This window comes from Bos taurus, chromosome 19 (assembly GCF_002263795.3).
Source record: "Bos taurus isolate L1 Dominette 01449 registration number 42190680 breed Hereford chromosome 19, ARS-UCD2.0, whole genome shotgun sequence".
Lineage (NCBI taxonomy): Eukaryota > Metazoa > Chordata > Mammalia > Artiodactyla > Bovidae > Bos > Bos taurus.
The window spans coordinates 46,484,347-46,501,948 of NC_037346.1; the positions used below are offsets into that span (position 1 = coordinate 46,484,347).

The 17,602-nt window shown below is 37.9% G+C and overlaps 1 protein-coding gene across 1 annotated transcript in view; it reads left to right on the plus strand.

Annotated features, from left to right (window-relative positions):
• The window catches only part of EFCAB13 (EF-hand calcium binding domain 13), a 210,438-nt gene that overhangs the window by 84,431 nt on the left and 108,405 nt on the right, over positions 1-17,602 (plus strand). Inside the window, exons 14-16 of the mRNA XM_059878370.1 lie at positions 870-944; positions 7,840-7,983; positions 15,963-16,034. Of these exons, the coding sequence (XP_059734353.1) occupies positions 870-944; positions 7,840-7,983; positions 15,963-16,034 (291 nt within the window). The remainder of the gene's footprint in view (positions 1-869; positions 945-7,839; positions 7,984-15,962; positions 16,035-17,602) is intronic.

The following is a 17,602-nucleotide window of genomic DNA, read 5'->3' on the forward strand; positions in this document are numbered from 1 at the left end:
TTTATTGCTTTAGAAAATTTATATGTTCCTGTCAGGGAATGTAAATCTTAATGAACTCTGAATTCCCCCAGAATTTTTCAAGGTCTCACTACTTTTGTCTCAAAAATTTGGCTAAGAATATAAAGTGATTTGGTGCTCTTTGAAGTAAACTACTCAAGGATATTTAGTCTTGAAAATAGAAAGTATACTGTGGTGTATTTTTTATAGTCTATTAGATTTTTTTTTCTCAATGGGGTAAGCAAAGGACAAGGATTATCAAAAACTCACCATATTTATGTAAAACCTTTATATCTGGCCTTGGAAAATTCTTAGAAATGTTTTATTCTTTATCATTGGGATATTATGAAGAATTTTAAGGTATAAAGTGACTATTAAAATGTTTAATTGTTTCAGTAGCATGCTTGAGTAAAGATATTTGTATGAATGTTAGCCTGATGTAGAAGCAGCCAAGAGTCAAGAGAGCTCTTCTCGAATTCCTGATTTTGTATTATCTGTTGTGAAATCATATCATATATGCATGTTTTTTTAACATGTATAAATAGTATATTAATTATTTGCCTACATATTTACTGAGTTGTTGCAAGGGCAAGTCAAGATAATATGTTTATATAAGTTTAAAGTTAAAAACATTGTACACTTGTGACTAGAAGGATTTTTGATAAGTTTTCTTGGTGTTTTCAGGGCTTAGTTTTTGCCTGTAAATTGAATTGCTTTCCCCCCTTATACCCATATATCTTTAGTGGTTAGTATTAGCTGATGGATATAATTATGTTATCTCCCTGAATATATACCTTATTTTACATAATTTAGTATTTATCACAATAAATCTTCAAGTTAATACTGAAGAAAATGTGTTCTTTTCCCTTTAGAAACAAAAAAAGTGAATTTTAAACAATTTGTTGATACTATGATGAGCAACACGGAACGCTTCTCTGAACAATTAGGTAAGAATTTGTACTTTTTGTGGACTAAATAGTTTGACAGATTTTAGAAAAGTGTAATACACTAAAAGAACTAGGCATCCTGAAGATCATCAGACAAATAAATAGTTGGCTTACTGCTATGTTTGACCTTAATCATCTCCATTACTGATTCCTAAATCTAAAAGACCTTCCATATGCAAATGAATGGAAAGCTATCATAATCTTACTACTCAACCTCACACTTCATTATATACAGCTAGAATCATATGTATGAAATCCATATTTTGGGAAGATTTTAAATGTTTTATTACTTTGGGAAAGTGATGCCATCTAGTGATCATAGCTGAGTACTGTAATACAAAATTTCTGGTTTCAGCGTTCATATTTTTTTCATCTTCCAATTTATTTGATAACATTTGTTGAGCCATTACTATGTATCAGATTATATGTTAAGCTGTGAGAGTGCTAAAGATACTGTTTGAAAATGAAAAAGACAGTCTTGTCACTAAGAAGCTCACTGTAAAAAAATGTAAGGTCATATCAGTTCAGTTCAGTAGCTCAGTTGTGTCCGACTCTTTGAGAGCCCATGAACCATAGCATGCCAGGCCTCCCCGGAGTCCACACAAACCCATGTCCATTGAGTCGGTTATGCCATCCAACCATCTCATCGTCTGTCGTCCCCTTCTCCTCCTGCCCTCAATCTTTCCCAGCATCAGGGTCTTTTCCAATGAGTCAACCCTTCCCATCAGGTGGCCAAAGTCTTAGAGTTTCAGCTTCAACATCAGTCCTTCCAATGAACACCCAGGACTGATCTCCTTTAGGATGGACTTGGATCTCCTTGCAGTCCAAGGGACTCTCAAGAGTCTTCTCCAGCACCACAGTTCGAAAGCATCAATTCTTCTGCGCTCTGCTTTCTTCACAGTCTAACTCTCACATCCATACATGCCCACTGGAAAAGCCATAGCCTTGACTAGATGGACCTTTGTTGGCAAAGTAATGTCTCTGCTTTTTAATATGCTGTCTAGGTTGGTCATAACTTCCCTTCCAAGGAGTAAGCGTCTTTTAATTTCATGGCTGCAATCACCATCTGCAGTGATTTTGGAGTCCCCCAAAATAAAGTTAGCCACTGTTGCCACTGTTTCCTCATCTTTTTGCCATGAAGTGACGGGACCATGTGACATGATCTTCATTTTCTGAATGTTGAGCTTTAAGCCAACTTTTCACTCTCCTCTTTCACTTTCAGCAAGAGGCTCTTTAGTTCTTCTTCGCTTTCTGCCATAAGGGTGGTGTCATCTGCATATCTGACATATTAATATTTCTCCCAGCAATCTTGAATCCAGCTTGTGCTTCCTCCAGCCCAGCGTTTCTCATGATGTACTCTGCATATAAGTTCAATAAGCAGGGTGGCAATATACATCCTCAATGTACTCCTTTTCCTATTTGGAACCAGTCTGTTGTTCCATGTCCAGTTCTAACTGTTACTTCCTGACCTGCATACAGATTTCTCAAGAGGCAGGTCAGGTGGTCTGGTATTTTCATCTCTTTCAGAATTTTCCACAGTTTATTGTGATCCACACAGTCAAAGGCTTTGGCATAGTCAATAAAGCAGAAGTAGATGTTTGTCTAGAACTGTCTTGCTTTTTCCATGATCCAGCGGATGTTGGCCATTTGATCTCTGGTTCCTCTGCCTTTTCTAAAACCATCTTGAACATCTGGAAGCTCACAGTTCACATATTGCTGAAGCCTGGCTTGGAGAATTTTGAGCATTACTTTACTAGCGTGTGAGATGAGTGCAATTGTGCAGTAGTTTGAGCATTCTTTGGCATTGCCTTTCTTTGTGATTGGAATGAAAACTGACCTTTTCCAGTCCTGTGGCCACTGCTGAGTTTTCCAAATTTGCTGGCATATTGAGTGCAGCACTTTCACAGCATCATCTTTCAGGATTTGAAATAGCTCAACTGGAATTCCATCACCTCTACTAGCTTTGTTCGTAGTGATGCTTCCTAAGGCCCACTTGACTTCACATTCCAGGATGTCTGGCTCTAGGTGAGTGATCATACCATAGTGATTATCTGGGTCATGAAGATCTCTTTTGTACAGTTCTTCTGTGTATTCTTGCCATGTCTTCTTAATATTTTCTGCTTCTGTTAGGTCCCTACCATTTCTGTCCTTTATTGAGCCCATCTTTGCATGAAATGTTCCCTTGGTATCTCTAATTTTCTTGAAGAGATCTCTAGTCTTTCCCATTCTGTTGTTTTCCTCTATTTCTTTACATTGATTGCTGAGGAAGGCTTTCTTATTTCTCCTTGCTATTCTTTGGAATTCTGCATTCAAATGGGCATATCTTTCCTTTTCCCCTTTGCTTTTCGCTTCCCTTCTTTTCACAGCTATTTGTAAGGCCTCCTCAGACAGCCATTTTGCTTTTTTTTGCATTTCTTTTTCTTGGGGATGGTCTTGATTCCTCTCTCCTGTACAATGTCATGAACCTCCGTCCGTAGTTCATCAGGCACTCTATCAGATCTAGTTCCTTAAATCTATTTCTCACTTCTACTGTGTAGTCATAAGGGATTTGATTTAGGTCATACCTGAATGGTCTAGTGGTTTTCTCCACTTTCTTCAATTTCAGTCTGAATTTGGTAATAAGGAATTCATGATCTGAGCCACAGTCAGCTCCTAGTCTTGTTTTTGCTGACTGTATAGAGCTTCTCCATCTTGAGGTCATATATGTATATTTTAAATTGAATGAAATTAGTACCTTAAAAATTGGTGCTAAAAGTAGGATTGTGTTATTTTGTGGCATATATTAGGAAATAGTGTGCTTTAAGTAACAGCCATTTTTACCTTATGTATCAATTTAATTTGTTTCTTATACAAGGAAACCCAATTGATTAGTTGGATGAAAGGATTATTTGCTTGTCAGTCACTTTTCCTAGGAATTTCATTTTTAGATTATTTCCTTTCTAATTCTTTTTCTTCAAGTAATTTTAAAATTAAAGTCAATGCCAAGAGAGAATAATTTTAGTAAAACCTTTTCAAGCACATTCAGTGACTGGATGTATATTTTTACATTGTGTACTCATTCAGATTTTATGTAAGCCACTTGATTATTCTATGTGGTTGCTGTAGAATTTATTTTAGTTTTTATTCTTTTATCTTGATTTTTATTTGTTTATTTTTTGTATTTTACAAGATGATGGCTATAACTACCTGTGCTATACAATGTATCTTTGTTGCTGTCTAGTTTATGCATAGAAGTTTGTATCTCTTAATCCCATACAGCCATTTTGTCCCTTCCCTCTGTTCTTTCCTCTCCTCACTGGTAACCACTAATCTGTTTTCTATATATGTGAGTCTGGTTCTGTTAACTGTATACATTCATTTATTTTCTTAGATTCCACATAAACATGATATCATACAGTATTTTTCTTTATCTGACTTATTTCACTAAGCATAGTATTCTCTGCTGCTGCTGCTGCTAAGTCACTTCAGTTGTGTCCGACTCTGTGTGACCCCATAGATGGCAGCCCCAGACTCCCCCGTCCCTGGGATTCTCCAGGCAAGAACACTGGAGTGGGTAGATGCATCCAAATTGCTGCAGTGGCAGGATTTGGTTCTTTTTATGGCTGAGTATATTCTATTTTGTCAGCACTCTCCACTGTGACCCATCTGTCTTGGGTGGCCCTACACAGCATGGCTCATAGTTTCACTGAGTTAAACAAGGTGGTGGTCCATGTGATCAGATTGCTGCACAATTGCACTCATCTCACACTCTAGCAAAGTAATGCTCAAAATTCTCCAAGCCAGGCTTCAACAGTACATGAACTGTGAACTTCCAGATGTTCAAGCTGGATTTAGAAAAGGCAGAGGAACCAGAGATCAAATTGCCAACATCCACTGGATCATGGAAAAAGCAAAACAGTTCCAGAAAAACATCTATTTCTGCTTTATTGACTATGCCAAAGCCTTTGTGTGGATCACAACAAATATGGAAAATTCTTAAAGAGATAGGAATACAAGACCTCCTGACCATCCTCCTGAGACATCTGTGTGCAGGTCAAGAAGCAACAGTCAGAACTGGATGTGAAACAACAGACTGGTTTCAAATCAGGAAAGGAGTACGTCAAGGCTGTATATTGTTACCCTGCTTATTTAACTTATGTGCAGAGTACATCATGAGAAACGCTGGACTGGAAGAAGCACAAGCTGGAATCAAGTATGCCGGGAGAAATATCAATAACCTCAGATATGCAGATGACACCACCCTTATGGCAGAAAGTGAAGAGGAACTCAAAAGCCTCTTGATCAAAGTGAAAGAGGAGAGTGAAAAAGTTGCTTTTCCCATGATCCAGCGGATGTTGGCAATTTGATCTCTGGTTCCTCTGCCTTTTCTAAAACCATCTTGAACATCAGGAAGTTCACAGTTCACATATTGCTGAAGCCTGGCTTGGAGAATTTTGAGCATTACTTTACTAGCATGTGAGATGAGTGCAATTGTGCAGTAGTTTGAGCATTCTTTGGCATTGCCTTTCTTTGGGATTGGAATGAAAACTGACCTTTTCCAGTCCTGTGGCCACTGCTGAGTTTTCCAAATTTGCTGGCATATTGAGTGCAGCACTTTCAGAGCATCATCTTTCAGGATTTGAAATAGCTCAAGTGGAATTCCATCACCTCCACTAGCTTTGTTCGTAGTGATGCTTTCTAAGGCCCACTTGACCTCACATTCCAGGATGTCTGGCTCTAGGTGAGTGATCACAGCATTGTGATTGTCTGGGTCATGAAGAAATTTTTTTTACAGGATAACCAGGGATCAAACCCAAGTCTTCTATGTCTCCTGCATTGGCAAGTGAATTTTTTTTACCATTAAACCACCTGGGGAGCCCTGCCACTCCATACTAGCTTTTTACAAAATGTTAAATCTTGTCTTGCTAAATGCAGTGGTCAATTTTCTGTCTTTATCTTATTTATCTCTAGCAGGTTTTAACATGTTTTTCTTGAAAATTTATCTCCCCCTGTCTTCTGTGACATTATAGTCTAATTTCCTTCTCATCTAATTGGCTTTTCCTTTTTCAAAAATTGAGATATAATTGACATATTGTGTAAGTTTAAGGTGTGCAATGTGTTGATTTGGTACACTTTTTGCGGTAGGATTACCACCATAGTGTTAACTAACACCTCCATCATGTCACATTATTATTTCTTTTTTGTGGTGAGAGCATTTAAGATTTAGTCTCTTCACAGTTTTCAAGTATACAATACAGTATTGTTAACTATAATCACTATGCTGCTCATTAGAATCCCAGGGCATACTGATCTTCTAATTGCAAGCTAGCATCCTTTGACCAACATCTCCCTAGTTCCCGACTCCTCAAGCCCTAGTAGCCACCATCCTGTTTTCTGTGTCTATGCTGCTGCTGCTGCTGCTAAGTCGCTTCAGTCGTGTCCAACTCTGTGCAACCCCATAGACAGCAGCCCACAGGCTCCCCCTATCCCTGGGATTCTCCAGGCAAGAACACTGGAGTGGGTTGCCATTTCCTTCTCCAATGCATGAAAGTGAAAAGTGAAAGTTAAGTCGCTCAGTTGTTCCCGACTCTTAGCGACCCCATGGATTGCAGCCTACCAGGCTCCTCTGTCCATGGATTTTCCAGGCAAGAGTACTGGAGTGGGGTGCCATTGCCTTCTCCATCTGTGTCCATGAGTTCTGCTTTTTTAGATTTCACATATAAGTGAGATCTTCTAGTATTTGTCTTTCCCTGTCTGACTTACCTCACTTAATACCCTCAAGGTTGCAAATGGCAGAATTCTCTAGTCACTGAATAATATTCCATTATATATGTCCCTTCCTCTTTTGTTTTGTTTGCTGGCTGCTTCTTTTCTGGCTGACTTCTAAATGTTAGTGTGATCTCAGATTCCATTCTGAGTCTCATTCTCTAAGGCTTTCTCTGAGTGATCCTACTGCTTTATATAATACCTGTATCCTTTTGACTCCCTATTTATCTCAAACTTAATGTGTATGGAAAAGAATTCTTGTTTTCCAACAAGCTTATTCTTTCCCTAGTCTTTACTAACTCAGCTACTGACCCTACTCTCCACCCAGCTGCTCAGGTCTCAAACCCAGAAGTTCTTCGTGGTCCCAGTCCCCCTAGACTGTCATTCAGTTCATCATTAAATGCTCTCTCAGCTTTATGCTCAAAATATATCCTATGATGGTTCACTTCTCATCATCTCCATCGTTTTCACCCTTGTTGACGCCACTGTCATTTTTTCTGTGAACTGCTACCACTGACATTTTTCAAAAGCTTCCTAACTGCCTGGTCTTCAGAAAGTTCATGGTCTGCATAGCAATAGAATAATCTTTTATACTTTTGTAATAAGATAATTTCATTTCCCTGTTAAAACTTTACAAAGGTTTTCTGTTGGAGTTTTAATAAAACAAAATTTCCTTCCATAGTCTGCAGTGGTATAGTGAAGAGGAAATAGTTATCCAGAAAAGGATTTTGTGGGGAGATACAGAGAAAAAGATATTTAATTCATGGTTTTATCAGTTGGACATGTTTGTGAATTCAGGCTATTGTATGGCAAAACCAATACAATATTGTAAAGTTAAAAAATAAAATAAAAAAATCTATAGTTCAATGAAAGTTATTCTTTATAATGATTATTTAGGGGTGCTTAGTTATTTTTAAGTTTCCTTATATATGGAACTATAAGTTCTTGAAATATTTTAGAATCTTCAAAGATACACTTAATTTTATATTATTTTATTATATTTTAATATTTGGAAGTTGGCAATTAATTTATCTCTATTTGTTATTCTTAACCATAAAAATCTCAATTCATAACTATTCCAGATAATAGTTTGCTGTATTAATTTCTTGAACAAGAATGTTGTAAAACATGTGTTTTATGTACCCTTTAGTATTGCCTGATACTATTGAAAACTTCCACAATCTCAGCAAAGAAAAGATGAGTGCTCCTAACCTGTGGAATACTCTGTCTAATTTGAACAATAATTTAAACAAAGATGAATTCATGACTGCACTGAAATTGGCAACAGCTGATGGTGAGTATTTCAAATACTAAAATTAAAAGATATATGGTTTTATCTTCTGCCAATCTTTATTTATCCTTATATCTTGTATTTGGTTGATATGCCAGGATATACATTTAGGAAATGTAAAGAAAGCTCATATTGTTTGACTGTCCTATAGAAAATAATTAGTATCTAATATATTACTGCTCTACATTGATCAAATATGCATTGACTGTAACCGGATGAGGCCAAACTGAATCCAAGTTTGGCTACTTGTTGCTTGAAAGGCCAATACTCAGGAGAAAAGTATTGGTGGAAATGGAGAAAGTTGCTTTATTCAGGCCAGCAACCTGGAAAGATGGTAGACCAATGTCCTAAGACCATTTCCAAGTTGCCAGTTAGGAGTCAAAGGTTTTAATGCCAGTGTGAGGGAGGGACCTACATGGTGCATGAACAGCTTGTGCACAATTCTTGGATTGGTTGGTATTGATGGATTAGTTTAACTTTATCAGCATAACTTTTCAGGCATCATCAACCCTCTGACTTTAACCCATCTGGGGTCTACATGCTTATGGTCAGCAGTTTTCATCTGATGAAGTCTACTTCCTGTAGAAATAACTTGAGAATGTGTGTTAGACCCTGATCTATTAATAAATCTTTCTGGGAACTGGGAATTCAGTGACTCTGCTGTGTAACTGGTTTGTAGTTTAAATTTGTTACCAGTTTCCTGGCCCAACAGCTAGCTGTGCTTTGTTTTTGTATTTTCACATTTCATAATCACTTACTCTTGAGCCAGCCTTTTGGGACTCGTGGGAGGCCTAAGAGAGTAAAGCTTTTCTATACATAAAAGGCAGGTGGAAGATATGTAGGTGGTGGTCTGTCCTGGGAAGGCAGAAGGCCTGATAGGGTCCTGCTTGGTTACTTGACTACTTTTAAGTTCCATAATATGTTAATAGAAAATGGAATATCCCAGTGAACACAGGGAGTTAGGAAAATGGTTTATATCCCAGTTTTATTAATACTTCTTGGGATAGTCGTGTTGTTTGGTTGAAATAGGCTTTTATTTAATTTGTTAGGAAAACACATTTGCTGTGGCTACCACCTGTGCCTCGTTAGGAAGTAAAAAAGATTCACACAAAACAAAAAAAAGTTCACAAAAATACTATAAAAAAAGACAATAGAATAAAATTTTAAAAATAAATACTCCATTATATACTGCTGATATTTTGCATTTAGGAAAGAAAGAGTCCATAGCTACATGTGATCATTTCTACTCTCTCATATTCTTAGTACCCTGAAGTTACAAATGTATTTTTATACTCTTTTGTGTGGAATGTTTATGCAGGACTAGCCTAGTAACATAAGCATGCTGTCTGGGGTCTTTATCAAAAATTGTCATCCTCTGTGAGTGTTATTATCCCCCTTTTCTCCTTTAATTGAGGCTGGTAATTTTAGACTTTAAGCATGTGGATTGTTTTATTTATTGGGATATATGAGGTAAGAAGGGTTGATTTAAACAGAAGGGTAATTTTCTGGTAGTAGGGATTTCCTTCCCCCCACCCCTCTTTTCCTCTGTGGCAAAGTTTCAGGTTCTTTTGATACAGTGAATGGAAGTTGTGGGCAACATGTGCCAGAGAAAATATCATATAGCATTTATTTTAATCAGACCAATAAAACATTTTATGCATTATGAAAATAACTCAGCTGTCTATAAAACCACTTACTGTGGTAATAAAGCCGGTCAAATGGTATCCTGCTGCTGCTGCTGTTGCTGCTGCTTGCTGCTAAGTCGCTTCAGTCGTGTCCGACTCTCTGTGACCCCATAGACGGCAGCTCACCAGGCTCCCCCGTCCCTGGGATTCTCCAGGCAAGAACACTGGAATGGGTTGCCATTTCCTTCTCCAATGCATGAAAGTGAAAAGTGAAAGTGAAGTCCTATTCATTATTATATACTTGTGAAGCAAAAATGTAGTATGTAAAATGTGGATTATTTTACCATCTAAATCTGAATATACACAAGATATTGAAAACTATATGTGGACTTCATCTGTCGTACTATTTCTTCTTTTAACTTTAATCCTTTTATACAAAGTGATTTGGTTCTTATTTTAGTGTACATGGGTGCTCAGTCGCTTCAGTTGTGTCTGAGTCTTTTGACCCTGTGGACTGTAGCCTGAGAGGCTTCTCTCCCATGGGATTCTCTAGGCAAAAGTACTGGAGGAGATTGCTGTGCACTTCTCCAGGGGATCTTCTCAGCCCAGGGATTGAACCTGCGTCTATAAGCTTATGTCTCCTGCATTGGCAGACGTTCTTTACCACTAGTGCCATCTAGGAAGCCCCATTTTATTGCTGTGGTTTGCAAAGTTTTGAAATTCTTTATTTTTGGTTTTTGTTTATATTTGGTGCTGTTAAATCAGTGGAATTCTTTGGTTCCAAATGAAATCTTGTAGAGTACCCCAATGTATAAAAAATAAGAGTTGAGTTCTTATGATCAAAGTAGGTAACATGACTAAGTGAACTGATAAAGCATCTCAACACATCTTTAGAAATATGAGAAAGAACTCAAGAATTATTGTCCTGAAATAATCATTTGACCAGGTTATGTTAAAAAGAAAAAAAAAAACAAAACAGATTTAGGTTCCCTCTAAGTGAATTACTTCCTGGCTGTTGATGGTATTCCATATTGACTCCTCAGTATTTTAAAGTATATTTAAAATGAAAAAATTAATTTTATGATGATTAGAAAAATGCATTGAAAAGTGTGTGTATCATTTGGAAAATTCAGAAATGCTTCCCAAATATCAACTTATATACCTTTTGAGTCCCTCCCTGTTTCTGATGAAAGACCTAAATGAAGAGAGTTGAGGTTGAGCCAAAATATGTCAGGATGATGTAGAAATACTTAAGGGGGATGTGAGAGGCTGAATCCATAGACTAGGAATTATATGGAGGAAATCATTATAGTTGTAGCCAGGCATAAAGACTTCAGATACTCTCTTCTCTTCTGGTTTCTCCAGCTTTACTTGTTTTAGGTTTTTAAACTTAAACTGAGATGTATTTGTTCTATTTCTCCTGACTCTGACCTCTGATGGAATTGAAATTAGCTAAATAACTTTTTTATTTTGGGTTTGACAACCTGATTCAGAACTTGTCTTTGTGATATTGCTATTTTTGTTTATACTTGTTAAAGTTAAGTCTGAATATTTATTTCAGGCTCTAACTTTGAAACCTGGTATTTGTTGTGGTTAACCTTGTGTTGGTGGTTTAGCAAAGAATGAGTGCCAAATTCTAAAATCTCTGTCTACCCACATGTCTTTTCATAGAACATATTTAAATATACCCAAGGAATCTTTTCTAAAACCTGTGGTTGCTTTTCTGTTTCAGCATATGTAAGAACTCAAGGACCAAATGGAATTATAGGTCACAGAGATTTGTGTCCATTGGTAAACAGGCCCAACCCTAGATGCAGATTTTGTTAAAGCACCTGCTAGTGTTATTGGCACCTGGTGACCTCAGATGCTCCTTGTTTGTTTGCTTTTTTCTTTTCTTTCTTTTATAATTCTAAATAGCTGAATTTAGTTGTATTTGAATATATGAGCTGGATTCAGAGGAATCTCCACTTAGGTGACTGAGCTGCAATGCCTACTGCTTACTTTAAGCTGGTCTTTGAAAGTGAAAAGTGAAGTAGCTCAGTCTTGCCAGACTCTTTGTGACCCCGTGGACTGTAGCCTACCAGGCTCCTCGCTCCATGGGATTCTCTAGGCAAGAATACTGGAGTGGGTTGCCATTTCCTTCCCCAGGGGATCTTCCTGACTCAGGGATCGAACCCGGGTCTCCCACATTGCAGGCAGACGCTTTAACCTCTGAGCCACCAGGGGAGCCCCTTAAAGCTGGTCTTGAGAAGGTCTTTTTGTAACCAGTCTTAGAAAATTTGATTATCTTGCTTTGCTGGTTGATATGAGGCTGGTAGGAGATTATCCAGAGTAACAGAATATAAAATAATCATGGGAAATGGGATACAGAAACTCTTTGTATCCTTTTCTACCCTTTCTCCCCACATCAGAGAGATACCTGACATATTTAAGGCAGAGCTCTTATAGTTAGGGAGATGTAGGGCCCTACTAAGGGGCTTCCCTAGTGGCTCAGAGATTAAGAATCTGCCTACAATGTGGGAGCCACAGGAGACGTGGGTTTGATCCCTAAGTCAGGAAGAACCCGTGGAGAAGAGCATGGCAACCCACTCCAGTATTCTTGCCTAGAGAATCCCATGGATGGGCTACAGTTCATAGGGACACAGAGAGTTGCACACGACTGAAGTGACTTAGTATGGCTCAACAGGGCAAAGTGAAAGTGAAGTCGCTCAGTCGTGTCTGACTCTTTGTGACCCCATGGACTGTAGCCTACCATGCTTTTCTGTCCATGGGGTTTTCCAGGCAAGAGTACTGGAGTGGGTTACCATTTCCTTCCCCAGGGGATCTTCCTGACCCAGGGATCGAACCCGGGTCTCCTGCATTGTAGGCAGATGCTTTACCATCTGCACCACCAGGAAGTCAACAGGGCAGGGTCTACTAAAAGACAGAAGCTGGAAAAATGCAATAAAGATACATGCTCTTACTAGAGAGTATGGTTCCTAAAAATCCAAGTGTTAATTTGAAAGCCAAGGAAAGATAAAAGATAAGACACTGTTGGTTGTAGCTATATGTGTATATATATTTCCAGTTTTATTGTATCAGGTCAGATCAGTCGCTCAGTCGTGTCCAACTCTTTGTGACCCCATGAATCGCAGCACGCCAGGCCTCCCTGTCCATCACCAACTCCCGGAGTTCACCCAGACTCACATCCATCGAGTCAGTGATGCCATCCAGCCATCTCATCCTCTGTCGTCCCCTTCTCCTCCTGCCCCCAATCCCTCCCAGCATCAGTCTTTTCCAATGAGTCAACACTTCGCATGAAGTGGCCAAAGTACTGGAGTTTCAGCTTTAGCATCATTCCTTCCAAAGAAATCCCAGGGCTGATCTCCTTCAGAATGGACTGGCTGGATCTCCTTGCAGACCAGGGGACTCTCAAGAGTCTTCTCCAACACCACAGTTCAAAAGCATCAATTCTTCGGCGCTCAGCCTTCTTCACAGTCCAACTCTCACATCCATACATGACCACAGGAAAAACCATAGCCTTGACTAGACGAACCTTTGTTGGCAAAGTAATATCTCTGCTTTTCAATATGCTATCTAGGTTGGTCATAACTTTCTTTCCAAGGAGTAAGCGTCTTTTAATTTCATGGCTTCAGTCACCATCTGCAGTGATTTTTGAGCCCAGAAAAATAAAGTCTGACACTGTTTCCACTGTTTCCCCATCTATTTCCCATGAAGTGATGGGACTGGATGCCATGATCTTCGTTTTCTGAATGTTGAGCTTTAAGCCAACTTTTTCACTCTCCTCTTTCACTTTCATCAAGAGGCTTTTGAGTTCCTCTTCACTTTCTGCCATAAGGGTGGTGTCATCTGCATATCTGAGGTTATTGATATTTCTCCCGGCAATCTTGATTCCAGCTTGTGTTTCTTCCAGTCCAGCATTTCTCATGATGTACTCTGCATAGAAGTTAAATAAGCAGGGTGACAATATACAGCCTTGATGTACTCCTTTTCCTATTTGGAACCAGTCTGTTGTTCCATGTCCAGTTCTAACTGTTGCTTCCTGACCTGCATACAGATTTCTCAAGAGGCAGGTCAGGTGGTCTGGTATTCCCATCTCTTTCAGAATTTTCCACAGTTTATTGTGATCCACACAGTCAAAGGCTTTGGCATAGTCAATAAAGCAGAAATAGATGTTTTTCTGGAACTGTCTTGCTTTTTCCATGATTCCAGTGGATGTTGGCAATTTGATCTCTGGTTCTTCTGCCTTTTCTAAAACCAGCTTGAACATCAGGAAGTTCACAGTTCACATATTGCTGAAGCCTGGCTTGGAGAATTTTGAGCATTACTTTACTAGCGTGTGAGATAAGTGCAATTGTGCAGTAATTTGAGCATTCTTTGGCATTGCCTTTCTTTGGGATTGGAATGAAAACTGACCTTGTCCAGTCCTGTGGCCACTGCTGAGTTTTCCAAATTTGCTGGCGTATTGAGTGCAGCACTTTCACAGCATCATCTTTCAGGATTTGGAATAGCTCAACTGGAATTCTGTCACCTCCACCAGCTTTGTTCGTAGTGATGCTTTCTAAGGCCCACTTGACTTCACATTCCAGGATGTCTGGCTCTAGGTGAGTGATCACACCGTCGTGATTATCTGGGTCGTGAAGCTCTTTTTTGTACAGTTCTTCTGTGTATTCTTGCCACCTCTTCTTAATATTTTCTGCTTCTGTTAGGTCCATACCATTTCTGTCCTTTATTGAGCCCATCTTTGCTCATTTTCTTGAAGAGATCTCTAGTCTTTCCCATTCTGTTGTTTTCCTCTATTTCTTTGCATTGATCGCTGAAGAAGGCTTTCTTATCTCTTCTTGCTATTCTTTGGAACTCTGCATTCAGATGTTTATATCTTTCCTTTTCTCCTTTGCTTTTGGCTTCTTTTCTTTTCACAGCTACTTGTAAGGCCTCCTCAGACAGCCATTTTGCTTTTTTGCATTTCTTTTCCATAGGGATGGTCTTGATCATAATTGTATATAAAATGCATACTATTATGATTGAAAGATGTAGTGGAAGGATTAACAAGATCAAGATAATTAACACATTTACACCCATTACCTCATATATTTAATTTTGTGTGTGTGTGAATGATGAGAATGCTTAACATCTAATCTCAGCAACTTTCAGGTGTAAACTGCCATATTTTCAACTATAATCACCATGTTGTACGTTAGATTTTATTCTGAATTTATTATTCTTTTTCTTTTATTGAACCTCTTTTTCTTATAACTGAAAGTTTGTGCCCTTTGACCTATGCTTCTCCATTTCCCCTTCCCCCAGCCCCTATCTACTTTATGTTTCTATTAAACTGTTTTCTTTTTTTAGATTCCACATATAAGTAATACCGTACAGTACTTGTCTTTCTCTGTTTGGCTTATTTCACATAATGAAATGCATAATGCCCTGCAGGCTTATCTATATTGTCACAAATGGCAGAATTTCCTTTTTTTATGGCTAATTAATAGTCCATCATGTATATATAATAAAAAAAGGTGGGGGATGATTGGATCATGTGGTAGTTCTATATTTAATTTTTTTGAGGAACCACTGTACTTTAAAAACAATGACTGTACCCATTTACATTCCAATCAACAGTATATAAGAGTTCCTTTTCCTCTATATCCTCACGAGTATCTGTTATTTATTTTTGGTAATAGCCACCCTAACAGATGTGAGATGATATCTTGTTGTGGTTTTGATTTGTATTTCCTTGATGATTAGTGATATTAAACACCTTTTCATATACTTTTTGGCCTTTGTAGCTATATATGTAAGCTCTAGGCAAGGTCTTATCTGCTGTCGATACACTTTCTGCTTATACTGTATTCTAGTCTATGATCATAAACTATAATAATTCTAAATCCTTGAATTAATTTTCCCTGTTTCAGATTCAGAAAACAAAGCGCTTGTCACTTTGACTTTGTAATCTAATACTTATGTATTTTTGTGTAAGAAATAGGTGTAAACATCAATCAGAAATTCTAGCTATAGAACCATCTGACTTTGGAAAAAGTTTTACATCTGCTACAGTATTTTTATCTTCAAACATTTGAAAGGCTAAAATTAAATTGAGATTTGTCTCTTAGTTTTATTTCTAGTGATATGGATTGCATAGTTTCTCTTGACTATTGGAAATGAAAATCTCAGCCTGATTTCTGCAGCCATAAGGTTTATTCATTCCATAAAATTAATCTTTTGGTCACTCAACAATATACAAAGGAAATATAACTCTTATGAATACATCAAGTAATTTACATTTTCAAAGATTTCTTTATTGAATCCAACTTTTGCTTCAGTGAGGCTGATTTATTTAAAATGTTTTTCTTACAGAAGGTGACAAAGTACAGATTGAAGAATTTGCAAAAGTGGTAAAGGAAATGCATGATACCTCCAAGTTAGAAGGTAAGTATTGGATTACTTGTGACTATTAAATTTATTTTTATTGAAGGGATGCCTTTGGTTTTGCTTTTTACCTTTTCTGGTTGTGCTAATTTCTGATTAACATATTGACATTGATCTATTTATAGGTAGGCAGAGCTTGGTTTTGATTAAAAGTTGACAGGTTTCTTAATGAAAGAAAAAGGTTTTTTGTAGAAAGGGACCTGCTTAAACCTATTTTTAACTCTTTTTGTTTTTAGGACTTTATATATAGAGTCAGCTACTGGCCTTACAATTTTTCCAGATATGAAAATTCTATATATCATTTTAAGCCTCAGACTTAGGACTCCATCCTGTGTATAGGCTTCTATATTATATAATTTCTCATAAACCTTTTGCTTCTTTAATAGACACTTATCATGTTCCTTTTGCTTATTTAATAGACACTTATCATGTTTTTGTTAAATATCAGAGAGATCATGTGCAGTTCAGTGGCACAGGTTTTCTATTATTTGACTTCCATTTTGGCTTAAAAGTTAAAGATGTAGGACTGAAACCAATGAAGATAGTGCTTGTGGGGTTTGTGCACTTTCTTGTTTGGAAAATATGTTTAAAACAGTATTACTGGTGATTTATTTGAATAACCATTCAAATGACTATTTGATCAGTGAGCACTCTTGAAAAGAATGACAACTCAGACAAATGTTAGGGAAACCAATGCAGAGTCATTTCTGTGTGCAAAGAAGTACACAATATACTTTATAGATTTTCAATACATAGGCTTTCTTGGCATATGAAATACCCACCACTAGAGCTCTCTGAAGGAGATCAGCCCTAGGATTTTTCTGGAGGGAATGATGCTGAAGCTGAAACTCCAGTACTTTGGCCACCTCATGCGAAGAGTTGACTCATTGGAAAAGACTCTGATGCTGGGAGGGATTGGGGGCAGGAGGAGAAGGGGACGGCAGAGGATGAGATGGCTGGATGGCATCACTGACTCGATGGATGTGAGTCTGAGTGAACTCCGGGAGTTGGTGATGGACAGGGAGGCCTGGCGTGCTGCGATTCATGGGGTTGCAAAGAGTCAGACATGACTGAGCGACTTGAACTGAACTGAACTGAACTGAGAGCTCTCTTTTAGGTTAAGAAATGTATTTAATATTTTCTGGTTTACATATAAGTATTTTACCTGGGTCATAACATAATTAGCATCAACATAGTATAGTAGTTAATTAGATTAGCTAAGGAATAGGAAATAGTGCATAGTAGTAGAAAAGAGCATGGGCTATGGAGTATGATAAGAGATGGGGGTGTGGTTCTTTGACTTATTAGCTGCCTACTCACTCTAGGCCATTCTGATTTCTTCATCTTTAAAACAAGGATGCTAAAAACATCGTGTTTCTCATACAGTTGCCAGGATCAACTGCAAAAATACATATAAAGCATAGTTATTAGGTACATATTATCTGCTTAGCAAATGATAGTTAACTTTGAAATCAGAGAGGAGAGCTCAGATGGTAAGAAAAAAAATGTTGAAATTAAGCCATTGAGAAAGGAGAACAGGTTAGGTACCTGAATCTTGGGCATGGTCA